The sequence below is a fragment of the Haematobia irritans genome, chromosome 3 (assembly GCF_050003625.1).
Source record: "Haematobia irritans isolate KBUSLIRL chromosome 3, ASM5000362v1, whole genome shotgun sequence".
Taxonomy (NCBI): domain Eukaryota; kingdom Metazoa; phylum Arthropoda; class Insecta; order Diptera; family Muscidae; genus Haematobia; species Haematobia irritans.
This window is the reverse complement of record NC_134399.1, coordinates 167,218,487-167,234,142: the sequence shown is the minus strand read 5'-3', so window position 1 is coordinate 167,234,142 and position 15,656 is coordinate 167,218,487. Positions and strand designations below refer to the sequence as shown.

Here is a 15,656-nt window from a genome sequence, read left to right as displayed (position 1 = left end):
AATTTGCTTCCTAGAAGCAAGTACACAAAACCTAAATTTAAAAGAGAATTGTGTCTTAAAAGTATCCTTAATTGTATTCTCCGCTTCTTTGGCTCGGAATCAATACCAAATTTTTTAAAGTAAAGACAAAATCTTTGAAACCGAGTATGCTTTTTTTTCAGTGTAGATCTAAATTTTTTTCGATACCATATCACATCCGTCAAATGTGTTGGGGGCTATATATAAAGGTTTGTCCAAAATACATACATTTAAATATCACTCGATTTGGACAGAATTTGATAGACTTTTACAAAATCTATAGACGCAAAATTTAAGTTGGCTAATGCACTAGGGTGGAACACAATTTTAGTAAAAAACAAGTAAGAAAGTCTAAAGTCGGGCGGGGCCGACTATATTATACCCTGCACCACTTTGTAAATCTAAATTTTCGATACCATATCACATCCGCCAAATGTGTTGGGGGCTATATATAAAGGTTTGTCCCAATTACATACATTTAAATATCACTCGATCTGAACAGACTTCTACTAAATCTATAGACTCAAAATTTAAGTCGGCTAATGCACTAGGGTGGAACACAATGTTAGTAAAAAAATATGGGCAACATTTAAATCTGAAGCAATTTAAAGGAAACTTCAAAAAATTTTATTTATGATTTATCGCTCGATATATATGTATTAGAAGTTTAGGAAAATTAGAGTCATTTTTACAACTTTTCGACTAAGCAGTGGCGATTTTACAAGGAAAATGTTGGTATTTTGACCATTTTTGTCGAAATCAGAAAAACATATATATGGGAGCTATATCTAAATCTGAACCGATTTCAACGAAATTTGGCACGCATAGCAACAATGCTACTTCTACTGCCTGTGTAAAATTTCAACTAAATCGGAGTTAAAAATTGGCCTCTGTGGTCATATGAGTGTAAATCGAGCGAAAGCTATATATGGGAGATATATCTAAATCTGAACCGATTTCAACCAAATTTGGCACGCATAGCTACAATGCTAATTCTACTCCCTGTGCAAAATTTCAACTAAATCGGAGCAAAAAATTGGCCTCTGTGGCCATATAAGTGTAAATCGGCCGAAAGCTATATATTGGAGCTATATCTAAATCTGAACCGATTTCAACCAAATTTGGCACACATAGCTACAATGCTAATTCTACTCCCTGTGCAAAATTTCAACTAAATCGTAGTTACAAATTGGCTTCTGTGGTCATATGAGTGTAAATCGGCCGAAAGATATATATGGGAGCTATGTCTAAATCTGAACCGATTTCAACCAAATTTGGCACGCATAGCTACAATGCTAATTCTACTCCCTGTGCAAAATTTCAACCAAATTGGGCTAAAACTATGGTTTCTGGGACCGTATTAGTCCATATCGGGCGAAAGATATATATGGGAGCTATATCTAAATCTGAACCGATTTTAATAAAATTTGGCACACTTAACTATAGTACTAATTGTTCTTCTTGTGCAAAATTTTAAGCAAATTAGGGTAAAACTCTGGCTTCTGGGGCCATATAAGTCCATATCGGGCGAAATATATATATGGGAGCTATATCTAAATCTGAACCGATTTCTTCCAAAATCAATAGGGATCTATTCTGAACCAAAACACATACTTGTGCCAAATTTGAAGTCGATTGGACTAAAACTGCGACCTAGACTTTGATTACAAAAATGTGTTCACGGACAGACGGACAGACGGACATGGCTATATCGACTCAGGAGCCCACCCTAAGCATTTTTGCCAAAGACACCATGTGTCTATCTCGTCTCCTTCTGGGTGTTGCAAACATATGCACTAACTTATAATACCCTGTTCCACAGTGTGGCGCAGGGTATAAAAATTGGCCTCTGTGGTCATATGAGTGTAAATCGAGCGAAAGCTATATATGGGAGATATATCTAAATCTGAACCGATTTCAACCAAATTTGGCACGCATAGCTACAATGCTAATTCTACTCCCTGTGCAAAATTTCAACTAAATCGGAGCAAAAAATTGGCCTCTGTGGCCATATAAGTGTAAATCGGCCGAAAGCTATATATTGGAGCTATATCTAAATCTGAACCGATTTCAACCAAATTTGGCACACATAGCTACAATGCTAATTCTACTCCCTGTGCAAAATTTCAACTAAATCGTAGTTACAAATTGGCTTCTGTGGTCATATGAGTGTAAATCGGCCGAAAGATATATATGGGAGCTATGTCTAAATCTGAACCGATTTCAACCAAATTTGGCACGCATAGCTACAATGCTAATTCTACTCCCTGTGCAAAATTTCAACCAAATTGGGCTAAAACTATGGTTTCTGGGACCGTATTAGTCCATATCGGGCGAAAGATATATATGGGAGCTATATCTAAATCTGAACCGATTTTAATAAAATTTGGCACACTTAACTATAGTACTAATTGTTCTTCTTGTGCAAAATTTTAAGCAAATTAGGGTAAAACTCTGGCTTCTGGGGCCATATAAGTCCATATCGGGCGAAATATATATATGGGAGCTATATCTAAATCTGAACCGATTTCTTCCAAAATCAATAGGGATCTATTCTGAACCAAAACACATACTTGTGCCAAATTTGAAGTCGATTGGACTAAAACTGCGACCTAGACTTTGATTACAAAAATGTGTTCACGGACAGACGGACAGACGGACAGACGGACATGGCTATATCGACTCAGGAGCCCACCCTAAGCATTTTTGCCAAAGACACCATGTGTCTATCTCGTCTCCTTCTGGGTGTTGCAAACATATGCACTAACTTATAATACCCTGTTCCACAATGTGGCGCAGGGTATAAATATGGGAAACATTTAATTCTGAAGCAATTTTAAGGAAACTTCGCAAAAGTTTATTTATGATTTATCGCTCGATATATAATTAGAAGTTTAGGAAAATTAGAGTCATTTTTACAACTTTTCGACTAAGCAGTGGCGATTTTACAAGGAAAATGTTGGTATTTTGACTATTTTTGTCGAAATCAGAAAAACATATATATTGGAGCTATATCTAAATCTGAACCGATTTCAACCAAATTTGGCACGCATAGCAACAATGCTAATTCTACTCTCTGTGCAAAATTTGAACTAAATCGGAGTTAAAAATTGGCCTCTGTGGACAAAGGAGTGTAAATCGGGCGAAAGCTATATATGGGAGCTATATCTAAATCTGAACCGATTTCAACCAAATTTGGCACACATAGCTGCAATGCTAATTCTACTCCCTGTGCAAAATTTCAACTAAATCGGAGCAAAAAATTGGCCTCTGTGGTAATTTGAGTGTAAATCGGGCGAAAGCTATATATGGGAGCTATATCTAAATCTGAACCAATTTCAACCAAATTTGACACGCATAGCTATAATGCTAATTCTACTCCCTGTGCAAAATTTCAACTAAATCGGAGCAAAAAATTGGCCTCTGTGGACAAAGGAGTGTAAATCGGGCGAAAGCTATATATGGGAACTATATCTAAATCTGAACCGATTTGGCTGATATTTTGCAAGTTTTTCGAGACTCGTAAAATATTCGGATGTACGGAATTTGAGGAAGATCGGTTGATATACACGCCAATTATGACCAGATCGGTGAAAAATATATATGGCAGCTATATCTAAATCTGAACCGATTTTTTCCAAAATCAATAGGGATCGTCTTTGAGCCGAAACAGGACCCTATACCAAATTTTAGGACAATCGGACTAAAACTGCGAGCTGTACTTTGCACACAAAAATACATCAACAGACAGATAGACAGACGGACGGACATCGCTAAATCGACTCAGAATTTAATTCTAAGACGATCGGTATACTAAAAGATGGGTCTCAGACTTTTCCTTCTTGGCGTTACATACAAATGCACAAACTTATTATACCCTGTACCACAGTAGTGGTGAAGGGTATAAATATATAAATATTATTAATAATGATATAAATATATAAATATTATTAATAATGTTGTTTATTTTAATTAATTTTAATATATACTACTAAAGACTAATATTCCATTTTTACTGCAAGTTCGCTTTCGGGTATAGATGTTTAAATTGCCAAATTCGTCTAAAACCAGAAGCAATATAGAGAATTTAGATCTCCATGAACCGAAACATTTGAGGCGAACTTCTTGAGGGAGCCTATTTTATCAAATTTTGCACAGAGAGTTGAATTAATATTCTGACTACGCATGCATAATTCAGATTCAAATATATCTCCCATATATATATCTTTCGTCCGATTTACACTTATATGACCACAGAGGCCACGGTTTTACTCCGAATTACGTGCAATTTTCCAGAGAGAATACAATTCAAATGAGTTATGAATTTGGGCAAAATCGATTCAGATTCAGATATAGCTCCCATAAATATCTTTCGCCCGATAAACACAGAGGTCAAAATTTTACTCCTACTAGTGAAACTTATGGCGTAATCCATGATGGAGGGTGAATAATGGTGATTTCTATTGGTAAAAAATATGTTGCATATTTTACACCTTACCCCGATAAATCGAACATTTGTGTTCGATTGGAAAATTCAGTGCAGCCTACCCAAAATGTGCACGTTCGATTGACGGGGTGTTACCCATCGCAAGAGCAAAAGTGTAACCCATATTACACCGTAGCTGGTCTACGGTGCAGATGGTTACACTTTCAATCAGATTTTGAAGACCTAAATAATAGCGTTGCAAATACAGAAGAAAGTGCGTGTCGCGTGTATTGTGGTTGCTTTTCAATTTCTTCAACACCAAGAAGAAGCATATCAATTGTTTAGTGCGGCGACAACAAAATTCGATATTAAATATTTTTAATATAATAGCAACATACAAAAAGCAAATGCGTTTTTTTTTTTGCCAACACCATTGTAGATGCACTATTGGAGAGTAGTTCTTCTGACGACGATGAAGAACTTCAGTGCTTGGACGAAATGACCAACGGCGAGTTAAAAACTTTGTTGAGGATTTAATTAATTTGTACTCTGAAGTAGAAGTAAGATCATTAAAAATATATAAAATCAAAAGTTTTAACAATTTCCCTTAGTTCAAGAAAAATTTGCGTGTTAGTCGAGATTCCAATAATAGTTGTTAATAATGATCGAAATATTTCCGCCAAATTTCTTTTGTTTTGATTTTATATCAGTATTGCACTTTTTTGTTCGTTTTCATACGCAAACGGTGTTGTCATTGCAAGGGGTTTCGGCGACACTGTGGTAGCACCATAAAATGTTTTACCATTTGTATGCAACACTTTTTTTCCCAAACGAAATCACCATAAGGTTTGTCCCTTTCAGCCGTATTGTTTTTATACCCACCACCATTGAATGGTGATAGGCGTATAATAAGTTTGTCATTCCGTTTGTAACACATCGAAATATCAATTTCCGACTACATAAAGTATATATATTCTTGATCAGGGAGAAGTTCTAAAACGATATAATCATGTCCGTCTGTCTGCCTGTCTTCAATAATGTAGCTATCGTGCTAAAATTTTGCACAAACTCATCTTTTGCTTGCAGGCAGGTGAAGTTCGAAGATGAGCTATATCGGTTCAGGTTTTGATATAGTTCCCATATTAACCGACCTCCCGATTTGGGGTCTTGGGCTTATAGAAACCTCAGTTTTTATCCAATTTGTCTGAAATTTGAAATCTAGAAGTATTTTGGTACCGATCTCCCGATTTTACTTCGTGGGCTTCTAGAAACCGTAGTTTTTACCGAATTTGCCTTAAATTGGAGATCTTGAGATATGTTAGGACCATAAAGAGATGTGCCGAAAATGGTGATTATCGGTCCATGTTTTGGTAAAGCCCCCATAAAGACCGATCTCCCGATGTTACTTCTTAAGCTTCTAGAATCTGTAGTTTTTATCCAATTCGCCTGAAATTGGAAATCTAGAGGTATTTTAGAACCATAAAGAGGTATGCCGAAAATGGTAATTATCGGACCATGTTTTGGTATAGACCCCATATAGATCGATCTTCCGATTTCATTTGTTGGGCTTCTATAAACCGTTGTTTTTACCCAATTTGCCTGAAATTAGAAATCTAGACGTATTTTAGGACCACAATAACATGTGCCGAAAATGGCGTGTATCGGTCCATATTTTCATATAGCCCCCATATAGACCGGTCTCCCGATTTTACTTCTTGGACAGTAAAGTATGTAGTTTTCCTCCAATTTGCCTGAAATTTCAAATCTGGAGGGTTTTTAGGACTGTAAATAGGTGTGCTGAATATATTGTGTATCGGTACAGGTTTTGATATAGGCTCCTTGTAAACCGGCCCTAATATTTGGGGGTCTAGATTCTAGAACCGCCATTTAGACCAATATAGAAGGCGCACTGATCATGAAAATTGCTTGAAACTGAATGTAAAATTTCCATATTTTACTTCTTGTAATCATAAAAATAAAGTTGGGGGGGAGGGGGGTAGTAATCTACAGATTTTAGATCAAGGCGTTATTTAATTATTTTCTTGCACACTTACAAGAGATGATTATGATTCCTATAAAACTCAAACAAAAATGGTTCTTATAAATCTACAATCTGATCTAGTCTTCATACGTAGAATCTTTAAATGTATCTCGGGGAAGCATACTGATCTGCTTGGGAGAATATTTACTATAAAACCCCTTGAAATTCTATAACAGGTTGGCTGATAAGTCCCCGGTCTAACAAAGAAAAACACATTTTTTTGTCAAACTTCGTTTTTATTATTCAACATAGTTCCCTTCAAGAGCGATACAACGATTATAACGATCTTCCAATTTTTTGATACCATTTTGGTAGTACTCCTTCGGTTTTGCCTCAAAATAGACCTCAGTTTCGGCGATCACCTCTTCATTGCAGCCAAATTTTTTTCCTGCGAGCATCCTTTTGAGGTCTGAGAACAAGAAAAAGTCGCTGGGGGCCAGATCTGGAGAATACGGCGGGTGGGGAAGCAATTCGAAGCCCAATTCATGAATTTTTGCCATCGTTCTCTATGACTTGTGGCACGGTGCGTTGTCTTGGTGGAACAACACTTTTTTCTTGTTTATATGGGGCCGTTTTGCCGCGATTTCGACCTTCAAACGCTCCAATAACGCCATATAAAGGGTGATTTGTTAAGAGCTTGATAACTTTTTTAAAAAAAAAACGCATAAAATTTGCAAAATCTCATCGGTTCTTTATTTGAAACGTTAGATTGGTCCATGACATTTACTTTTTGAAGATAATTTCATTTAAATGTTGACCGCGGCTGCGTCTTAGGTGGTCCATTCGGAAAGTCCAATTTTGGGCAACTTTTTCGAGCATTTCGGCCGGAATAGCCCGAATTTCTTCGGAAATGTTGTCTTCCAAAGCTGGAATAGTTGCTGGCTTATTTCTGTAGACTTTAGACTTGACGTAGCCCCACAAAAAATAGTCTAAAGGCGTCAAATCGCATGATCTTGGTGGCCAACTTACCGGTCCATTTCTTGAGATGAATTGTTCTCCGAAGTTTTCCCTCAAAATGGCCATAGAATCGCGAGCTGTGTGGCATGTAGCGCCATCTTGTTGAAACCACATGTCAACCAAGTTCAGTTCTTCCATTATTGGCAACAAAAAGTTTGTTAGCATCGAACGATAGCGATCGCCATTCACCGTAACGTTGCGTCCAACAGCATCTTTGAAAAAATACGGTCCAATGATTCCACCAGCGTACAAACCACACCAAACAGTGCATTTTTCGGGATGCATGGGCAGTTCTTGAACGGCTTCTGGTTGCTCTTCACTCCAAATGCGGCAATTTTGCTTATTTACGTAGCCATTCAACCAGAAATGAGCCTCATCGCTGAACAAAATTTGTCGATAAAAAAGCGGATTTTCTGCCAACTTTTCTAGGGCCCATTCACTGAAAATTCGACGTTGTGGCAGATCGTTCGGCTTCAGTTCTTGCACGAGCTGTATTTTATACGGTTTTACACCAAGATCTTTGCGTAAAATCTTCCATGCGGTCGAATAACACAAACCCAATTGCTGCGAACGGCGACGAATCGACATTTCACGGTCTTCAGCAACACTCTCAGAAACAGACGCAATATTCTCTTCTGTACGCACTGTACGCATTCGTGTGGTTGGTTTAATGTCCAATAAAGTAAACTGAGTGCGAAACTTGGTCACAATCGCATTAATTGTTTGCTCACTTGGTCGATTATGTAGACCATAAATCGGACGTAAAGCGCGAAACACATTTCGAACCGAACACTGATTTTTGTAATAAAATTCAATGATTTGCAAGCGTTGCTCGTTAGTAAGTCTATTCATGATGAAATGTCAAAGCATACTGAGCATCTTTCTCTTTGACACCATGTCTGAAATCCCACGTGATCTGTCAAATACTAATGCATGAAAATCCTAACCTCAAAAGAATCACCCTTTAATAGTCACTGTTGATGGTTTTTCCCTTCTCAAGATAATCTATGAAAATTATTCCATGCGCATCCCAAAAAACAGAGGCCATTACTTTGCCAGCGGACTTTTGAGTCTTTCCACGGTTCGGAGACGGTTCACAGGTCGCTGTCCACTCAGCCGACTGTCGATTGGACTCAGGAGTGTAGTGATGGAGCCGTGTTTCATCCATTGTCACATATCGATGGAAAACCTCGGTTGTATTTTTTGGTCAAATGTGAGCTCGCGCGGCATCCATTTTGCACAGAGCTTCCGCATATCCAAATATTGATGAATGATATGACCAACACGATCCTTTGATATTTTCAAGGCCTCTGCTATCTCGATCAACTTCATTTTACGGTCATCCAAAATCATTTTGTGGATTTTTTTTATGTTTTCGTCGGTAACCACCACTTTCGGGCGTCCACTGCGTTCACCGTCCTCCGTGCTCATTTCACCACGCTCTAATTTTGCATATTATTGTTGATTTCTTTGGGGCAGAGTCCGGAAACTCATTATCAAGCCAAGTTTTTGCTTCCACCGTATTTTTTTCCCTTCAGAAAACAATATTTTATCAAAACACGAAATTCCTTTTTTTTCATTTTTTTTCACGATAACAAAAGTTGCTTCACAAAAGACGCTCTATCTCACAAAATAATTGACTTACAGACGTCAAATTTTGACATGAACCATTTGAAGGTTGGTACTATATAAAAATAATATGCATTTAATACTAGCGACGCCATCTATGTGTCAGACGGGGACTTATCAGCTAACCAGTTATATTATCTAGTAACCCACTTCGACGACGAATTTTCAAAGGAATCTATTATATTTGATTCATGTTGGTTGGTATTTAAGATCCGGCCCGGCCGAACTTACTGTTGCATATACTGTTTTTATACCCTCCACCATAGGATGGGGGTATATTAACTTTGTCATTCCGTTTGTAACACATCGAAATATTGCTCTAAGACCCCATAAAGTATATATATTCTGGGTCGTGGTGAAATTCTGAGTCGATCTAAGCATGTCCGTCCGTCCGTCCGTCTGCCCGTCTGTCCGTCTGTCCGTCTGTCCGGCTGTCCGTCCGTCTGTGGAAATCACGCTAACTTCCGTACGAAACAAGCTATCGACTTGAAACTTGGCACAAGTAGTTGTTATTGATGTAGGTCGGATGGTATTGGAAATGGGCCATATCGGACCACGTTTACGTATAGCCCCCATATAAACCGATCCCCAGATTTGACCTCCGGAGCCTCTTGGAGGGGCAAAATTCATCCGATCCGATTGAAATTTGGTACCTGATGTAAGTATATGGTCTCTAACAACCATGCAAAAATTGGTCCATATCGGTCCATAATTATATATAGCCCCCATATAAACCGATCCCCAGATTTGACCTCCGGAGACTTTTGGAGGGGCAAAATTCATCCGATCCGGTTGAAATTTGGTACCTGATGTTAGTATACGGCCTCTAACAATCATGCAAAAATTGGTCCATATCGGTCCATAATTATATATAGCTCCCATATAAACCGATCCCCAGATTTGACCACCGGAGCTTTTTGGAGGAGCAAAATTCATCCGATCCGGTTGAAATTTAGTACGTGGTCTTAGTATACGGTTTTTAACAACCATGCAAAAATTGGTCCATATCGGTCCATAATTATATATAGCCCCCATATAAACCGATCCCCAGATTTGACCTCCGGAGCCTCTTGGAGGGGCAAAATTCATCCGATCCGGTTGAAATTTGGTACCTGATGTTAGTTTACGGCCTCTAATAACCATGCAAAAATTGGTCCATATCGGTCCATAATTATATATAGCCCCCATATAAACCGATCCCCAGATTTGACCTCCGGAGCCTCTTGGAAGAGCAAAATTCATCCGATCCAGTTGAAATTTGGTACATGGTGTTAGTATATGGTCTCTAACAACCATGCAAAAATTGGTCCATATCGGTCCATAATTATATATAGTTCCCATATAAACCGTCCCCAGATTTGACGTCCGGAACCTCTTGGAGGAGCAAAAGTCATCCAATGCGGTTGAAATTTGGTACATTTTGTCAATATATGGCCTCTAACAGCCATGTAAAAATTGGTCCATATCGGTCTTTAGTTATATATAGCCGATGACTTATTACACAAAAATTGGTCCATATCGCCAAAAATAATCTACCAAAACTTTATTTCCATAGAAAATTTTGTCAAATTTTATTACTATAGAAAGTTTTGTCAAAATTTCATTTCTATAGAAAGTTTTGTCAAAAGTTTATTTCTATACAAATGTTTGTCAAAATTTTATTTCCATAGAAAATTTTGTCAAAATTTTATTTCTATAGAAAATTTTGTCAAAATTTTATTTCTATAGAAAATTTTGTAATCTACCAAAACTTTATTTCCATAGAAAATTTTGTCAAATTTTATTACTATAGAAAGTTTTGTTAAAATTTCATTTCTATAGAAAGTTTTCTCAAAAGTTTATTTCTATAGAAATGTTTGTCAAAATTTTATTTCTATAGAAAATTTTGTAAAAAATTTGTTTCTGTAGAAAATTTTGTCAACATTTTATTTCTATACAAAATTTTGTCAAAATTTCATTTCTATACAAAATTTTGTCAACATTTTATTTCTATAGAAATTTTTGTCAAAATTGTATTGCTATAGAAAATTTTGTCAACATTTTACTTCCATAGAAAATTTTGTCAACATTTTATTTCTATAGAAAATTTTGTCAAGTTTTTATTTCTATAGAAAATTTTGTCAAATTTTTATTTCTATAGAAAATTTTGTCAAAATTTTATTTCTATAGAAAATTTAGTCAAGGTTTCATTTCTATAGAAAATTTTGTCAAAATTTTATTTCTATAGAAAATTTTGTCAAAATTTTATTTCTATAGAAAATTTTGTCAAACTAGATTATATACGTATTTAATCGGCCTTTTTTTGTTTAATATATACCCCGTATGGGCTAACGTACAATTTAGAAGACAGTGTTAAAAAGTTTTACGATACCTTGCCATCGGCAAGTGTTATCGCAACCCAAGTAATTCGATTGTGGATGACAGCCTTTAGTAGAAGTTCCTACGCAATCCATGGTGGAGGGTACATAAGATTCGGCCTGGCCGAACTTACGGCCGTATATACTTGTTTTTTTTTTAATGATGGCATATTTAAAATTAGAAACTATTCGGTATTTAGTACGATTTTTTTATATAACTTTCATTAAATAGAACAATATTAAATTAAAATAATTTCATTTCATTAAACCATAAATAAATTTAAATATTAATTAATTACACTAACCCTTGGTATCGGCATAGTTTAGTTGTTATTTCCACTATATAACAGTTTATTTTTACTCTGGATTATTTGTAAAATTCGTATTAAAAAACATATTTAATATTTAATCTAATTTATTATGGCATTTGTGTATTTTTGTGTACTCATAGTTTAATACATAATGACGAAATTGAAGCATTAAATCAATTGTATGTTATCCGAGAGATTAGTCCCATGAGAAAAAAAAACTAATTCATTTCAATAAAATCCTGCATACAAAAGAATATCTATGGTAGTAATAGCAAAAAGTGTTTACATTACATTCATAGAATTTAAATTCTTTCAGAAGTGTCGTAAAAATAATATTCCTGTCGGTTGGTTTTGAATTTGAATTAAGATCACGTTTTCAATTTGTATACAAGTTCCCTTTTTATAGTTGAATAAATGCTGCTATAAATGGCAGCAGAGTGCATCCCATTTACTATCATCTCTTGTTTGTTTTTATTTTCAATAACTGCAGCTAATTTTATGATGTGACGATGTGCATGGCGATTTTTAATAGTTCATTTCATAGAAACGTAAAAAACGTGAATTTTCATTTAATTTGAGGGTTGAGACCTTTTATATTGCTGTAAGTAAAATTATGCTCAAAGTGTTAATACATAGAGAAAAATAAATATTCTACATCACAAACATTGATTGTAGTTGAGGGGAATATTTAATTGTTGCAAGCATTTATAGCGTCATTCAATAATTGGGGTTGCTAAGTTGGCCCAGTCAAAATAGGGTTTACCATTTACACATGGTAAATTTCTTTTATGTATCTGGCCAGAAGAAGTGACACATGTTGGGTAAAGAATTTTAACGTTTCGTAGATACATCGAAGGTCTATATCTGTGATGTGTTTCTTTTTTGTATTTTAGAAAAAATCAGGATTCATTATGACAACAATAAAAATGATTATTTGTACAAATATTTCCACCTTAATGTACACTGAAAAAATATTTACGTAAAGATTAAATATTAGGATGCGCAATTTACAAAATCTTAAGACAAATTTCTTTAAATTAACGAAATTTTAATTTAAATAAAGTTTATAATTTTTGTTTTAAATATTTTTTCATTAAATTTAGGACACAAATTTTGGAAATTTGCGACCTTATTTTAATGTCGTAAGTCTTTGAACTAAGGAAAAATTTCCTTAAAATAAAGAAGCACATTTTTGATGTAAAGGAAAAGTCCTTAAATTAACTCCACACACCGAAAAAAATCACAAAAATTTTTCGAATTAAAGTCTTAATTGAGCTTTAAAAAATATTCAATTAAAAATTTAATAGATTCAACAAATTTTTAAATTGCAATAAAAATCAATCATAACAAGTATATACGACCGTAAGTTCGGCCAGGCCGAATCTTATGTACCCTCCACCATGGATTGCGTAGAAACTTCTACGAAAGACTGTCATCCACAATCGAATTAATTGGGTTGTGGTATCTTAAAACTTCTTAACATCGTTTTCTAAATTGTTAGTTAGCCCATACGTGGTATATATTAGACAAGAGAGGTATGTATAGGTAAGTCTACAAATAATTACGAATCGATATGGACTTTTGCACGGTACGTAGAGAGACATAATTGACATATGGGGGTCGCTTATATGAACTTGATATTGACCAATTTTTGTGTGATTGGGGATCGATTTATAATTATAGACCGATATGGACCTAGTTAGACATGGTTGTTAACGGCCATATACTAGCACAATGTACCAAATTTCAACTGACTCGGATGAAATTTTCTCCTCCAAGTGGTTCCAAAACCAAATCTCGGGATGATTATGGACTGATATGGACCACTTTTGGCATGGTTGTTAAATATCACATACTACCACCACGTACTAAATTTCAACCAGATCGGATGAATTTTGCTTCTTCAAAAGGCACCGGAGGTCAAATCTGGGGATCGGTTTATATGGGGGCTATATATAATTATGGACTGATATGAACCAATTCCTGCATGGTTATTGGATACCATATACTACTAACATCACGTACCAAATTTTAACCGAATCGAATGAATTTTGCTCTTCCAAGGGACTCCGGAGGTCAAATCTGGGGATCGGTTTATATGGGGGCTATATATAATTATGGGCCGATTTCGATTTTTGTATTGGTGTTTGAGGCCATATATTAACACCATGTACCAGTCAGATGAAATGTGCTTCTCTTAGAGGCTCCGCAAGCCAAATCGGGGTATCGGTATATAGTGGGGCTATATATAATTATGCACCGATGTGGACCAATTTTTGCATGGTTGTTAGAGACCACATACCAACACCATGTACCAAATTTCAGCCGGATCGGATGAAATTTACTTCTCTTAGAGGCTCCGCAAGCAAAATCGGGGGATCGGTTTATATGGGGGCTATATATAATTATGGACCGATGTGGACCAATTTTTGCATAGTTGTTAGAGACCATATACTAAAATCATGTACCAAATTTCAGCCGCATCGGATGAAATTTGCTTCTAGTAGAGGGTCTGCAAGCCAAATTTGGGGATCCTTTTATATGGGGGCTATACGTAAAAGTGGACCGATACGGCCCATTTGCAATAACATCCGACCTACATGAATAGCAACTACTTGTTCCAAGTTTCAAGTCGATAGCTTGTTTCGTTCGGAAGTTAGCGTGGTTTCAAAAGACGGACGGACGGACGGACGGACATGGTCAGATCGACTCAGAATTTCACCACGACCCAGAATATATAGACTTTATGGGATCTTAGAACAATACTTCGATGTGTTACAAACGGAATAACAAAGTTAATATACCCCCATCCTATGGTGGAGGGTATAAAAAAGCAATGAAAATTCGAGAAATAAGATCTGTATTCTTATTTTAATTTTATGGATCCTAGATTTAAAGCGAGATAGTTTGCTAAAAAATGTATTTATTTTAAAGAAGCCGCATCTTTGTCTCGAAATCAATACCACAATCCTTAAGGGAAGGTCAAAATCTTTGAATCTTTTTTTAAGAAAATACTTTTTGTGATAAACGTTTATATTTTACAGAATGTAAAAACAATTTCATAAAGACTAATTCAAAAATAAAAACCTTTTCAGACTAATTGCATTTTTCCCTCACATCTTTCCCACTACCACCAGGTTTTTTGGTTCTTAGCACCTTTTCCTGTAATACAAACAATGTAGAAGAAATTCTTAGATTTTATAATTTATTTTTTTGTTTTAATTTTACCTTTCACCTGGGAAGAAATCAAACCGCGGACCATACAATTTGTAAGCCAACACACTATCCATTAGGCTACGTAGCTGCTATTGTCATAAAAACAATTATTGCTATAGCCATCAACGAACAAGCATCGCAAACAGTCAAAGAGTTATATTTATATAGCAAAGATTTCAGCGCCCACGAGCTGATTAAAGAAACTTTATTTAACAGAAACATACCCATCGCCTTTCATTCCAAGGGTCGTGGGTTCAATCCCTGCTTCGGCCGAACGCCAATAAGTTTTTTTTTACATAAATGTTTACAAATATTTTCGGAAGAGTGCGACAAGATATTCGACATTCCATAGTACTATATTAAATTTTTATTATAATACTTTAAAATGTGTCTTATTTAAGGGTTAAAATCAGAAAACAACAGCAGTGCTGCCGCTAGTGAAAAATTGAGTGAAGTAGATTTTGGAAAAAAAGTGGAGTAGATTGAATAAAATTGAAGTAGTCCGTCTGTTGAAATCACGCTAACATCCGAACGAAAGAAGCTATCGACTTGAAACTTGGCACAAGTAGTTGTTATTGATGTAGGTCGGATGGTATTACAAATGGGCCATATCGGTCCACTTTTACGTATAGCCCCCATATAAACGGACCCACAAATTTGGCTTGCGGGGACTCTAAGAGAAGCAAAATCCGATCCAGCTG

At 35.8% G+C, this 15,656-nt stretch overlaps 1 protein-coding gene across 1 annotated transcript in view; it reads left to right on the top strand.

The window, feature by feature from the left end:
* Nucleotides 1-15,656, top strand: part of LOC142231275 (lectin subunit alpha-like) — a 65,673-nt gene that overhangs the window by 17,126 nt on the left and 32,891 nt on the right. The window contains exon 3 of the mRNA XM_075301890.1: nt 4,884-4,952. Coding sequence (XP_075158005.1) covers nt 4,884-4,952 — 69 coding nt within the window. The remainder of the gene's footprint in view (nt 1-4,883; nt 4,953-15,656) is intronic.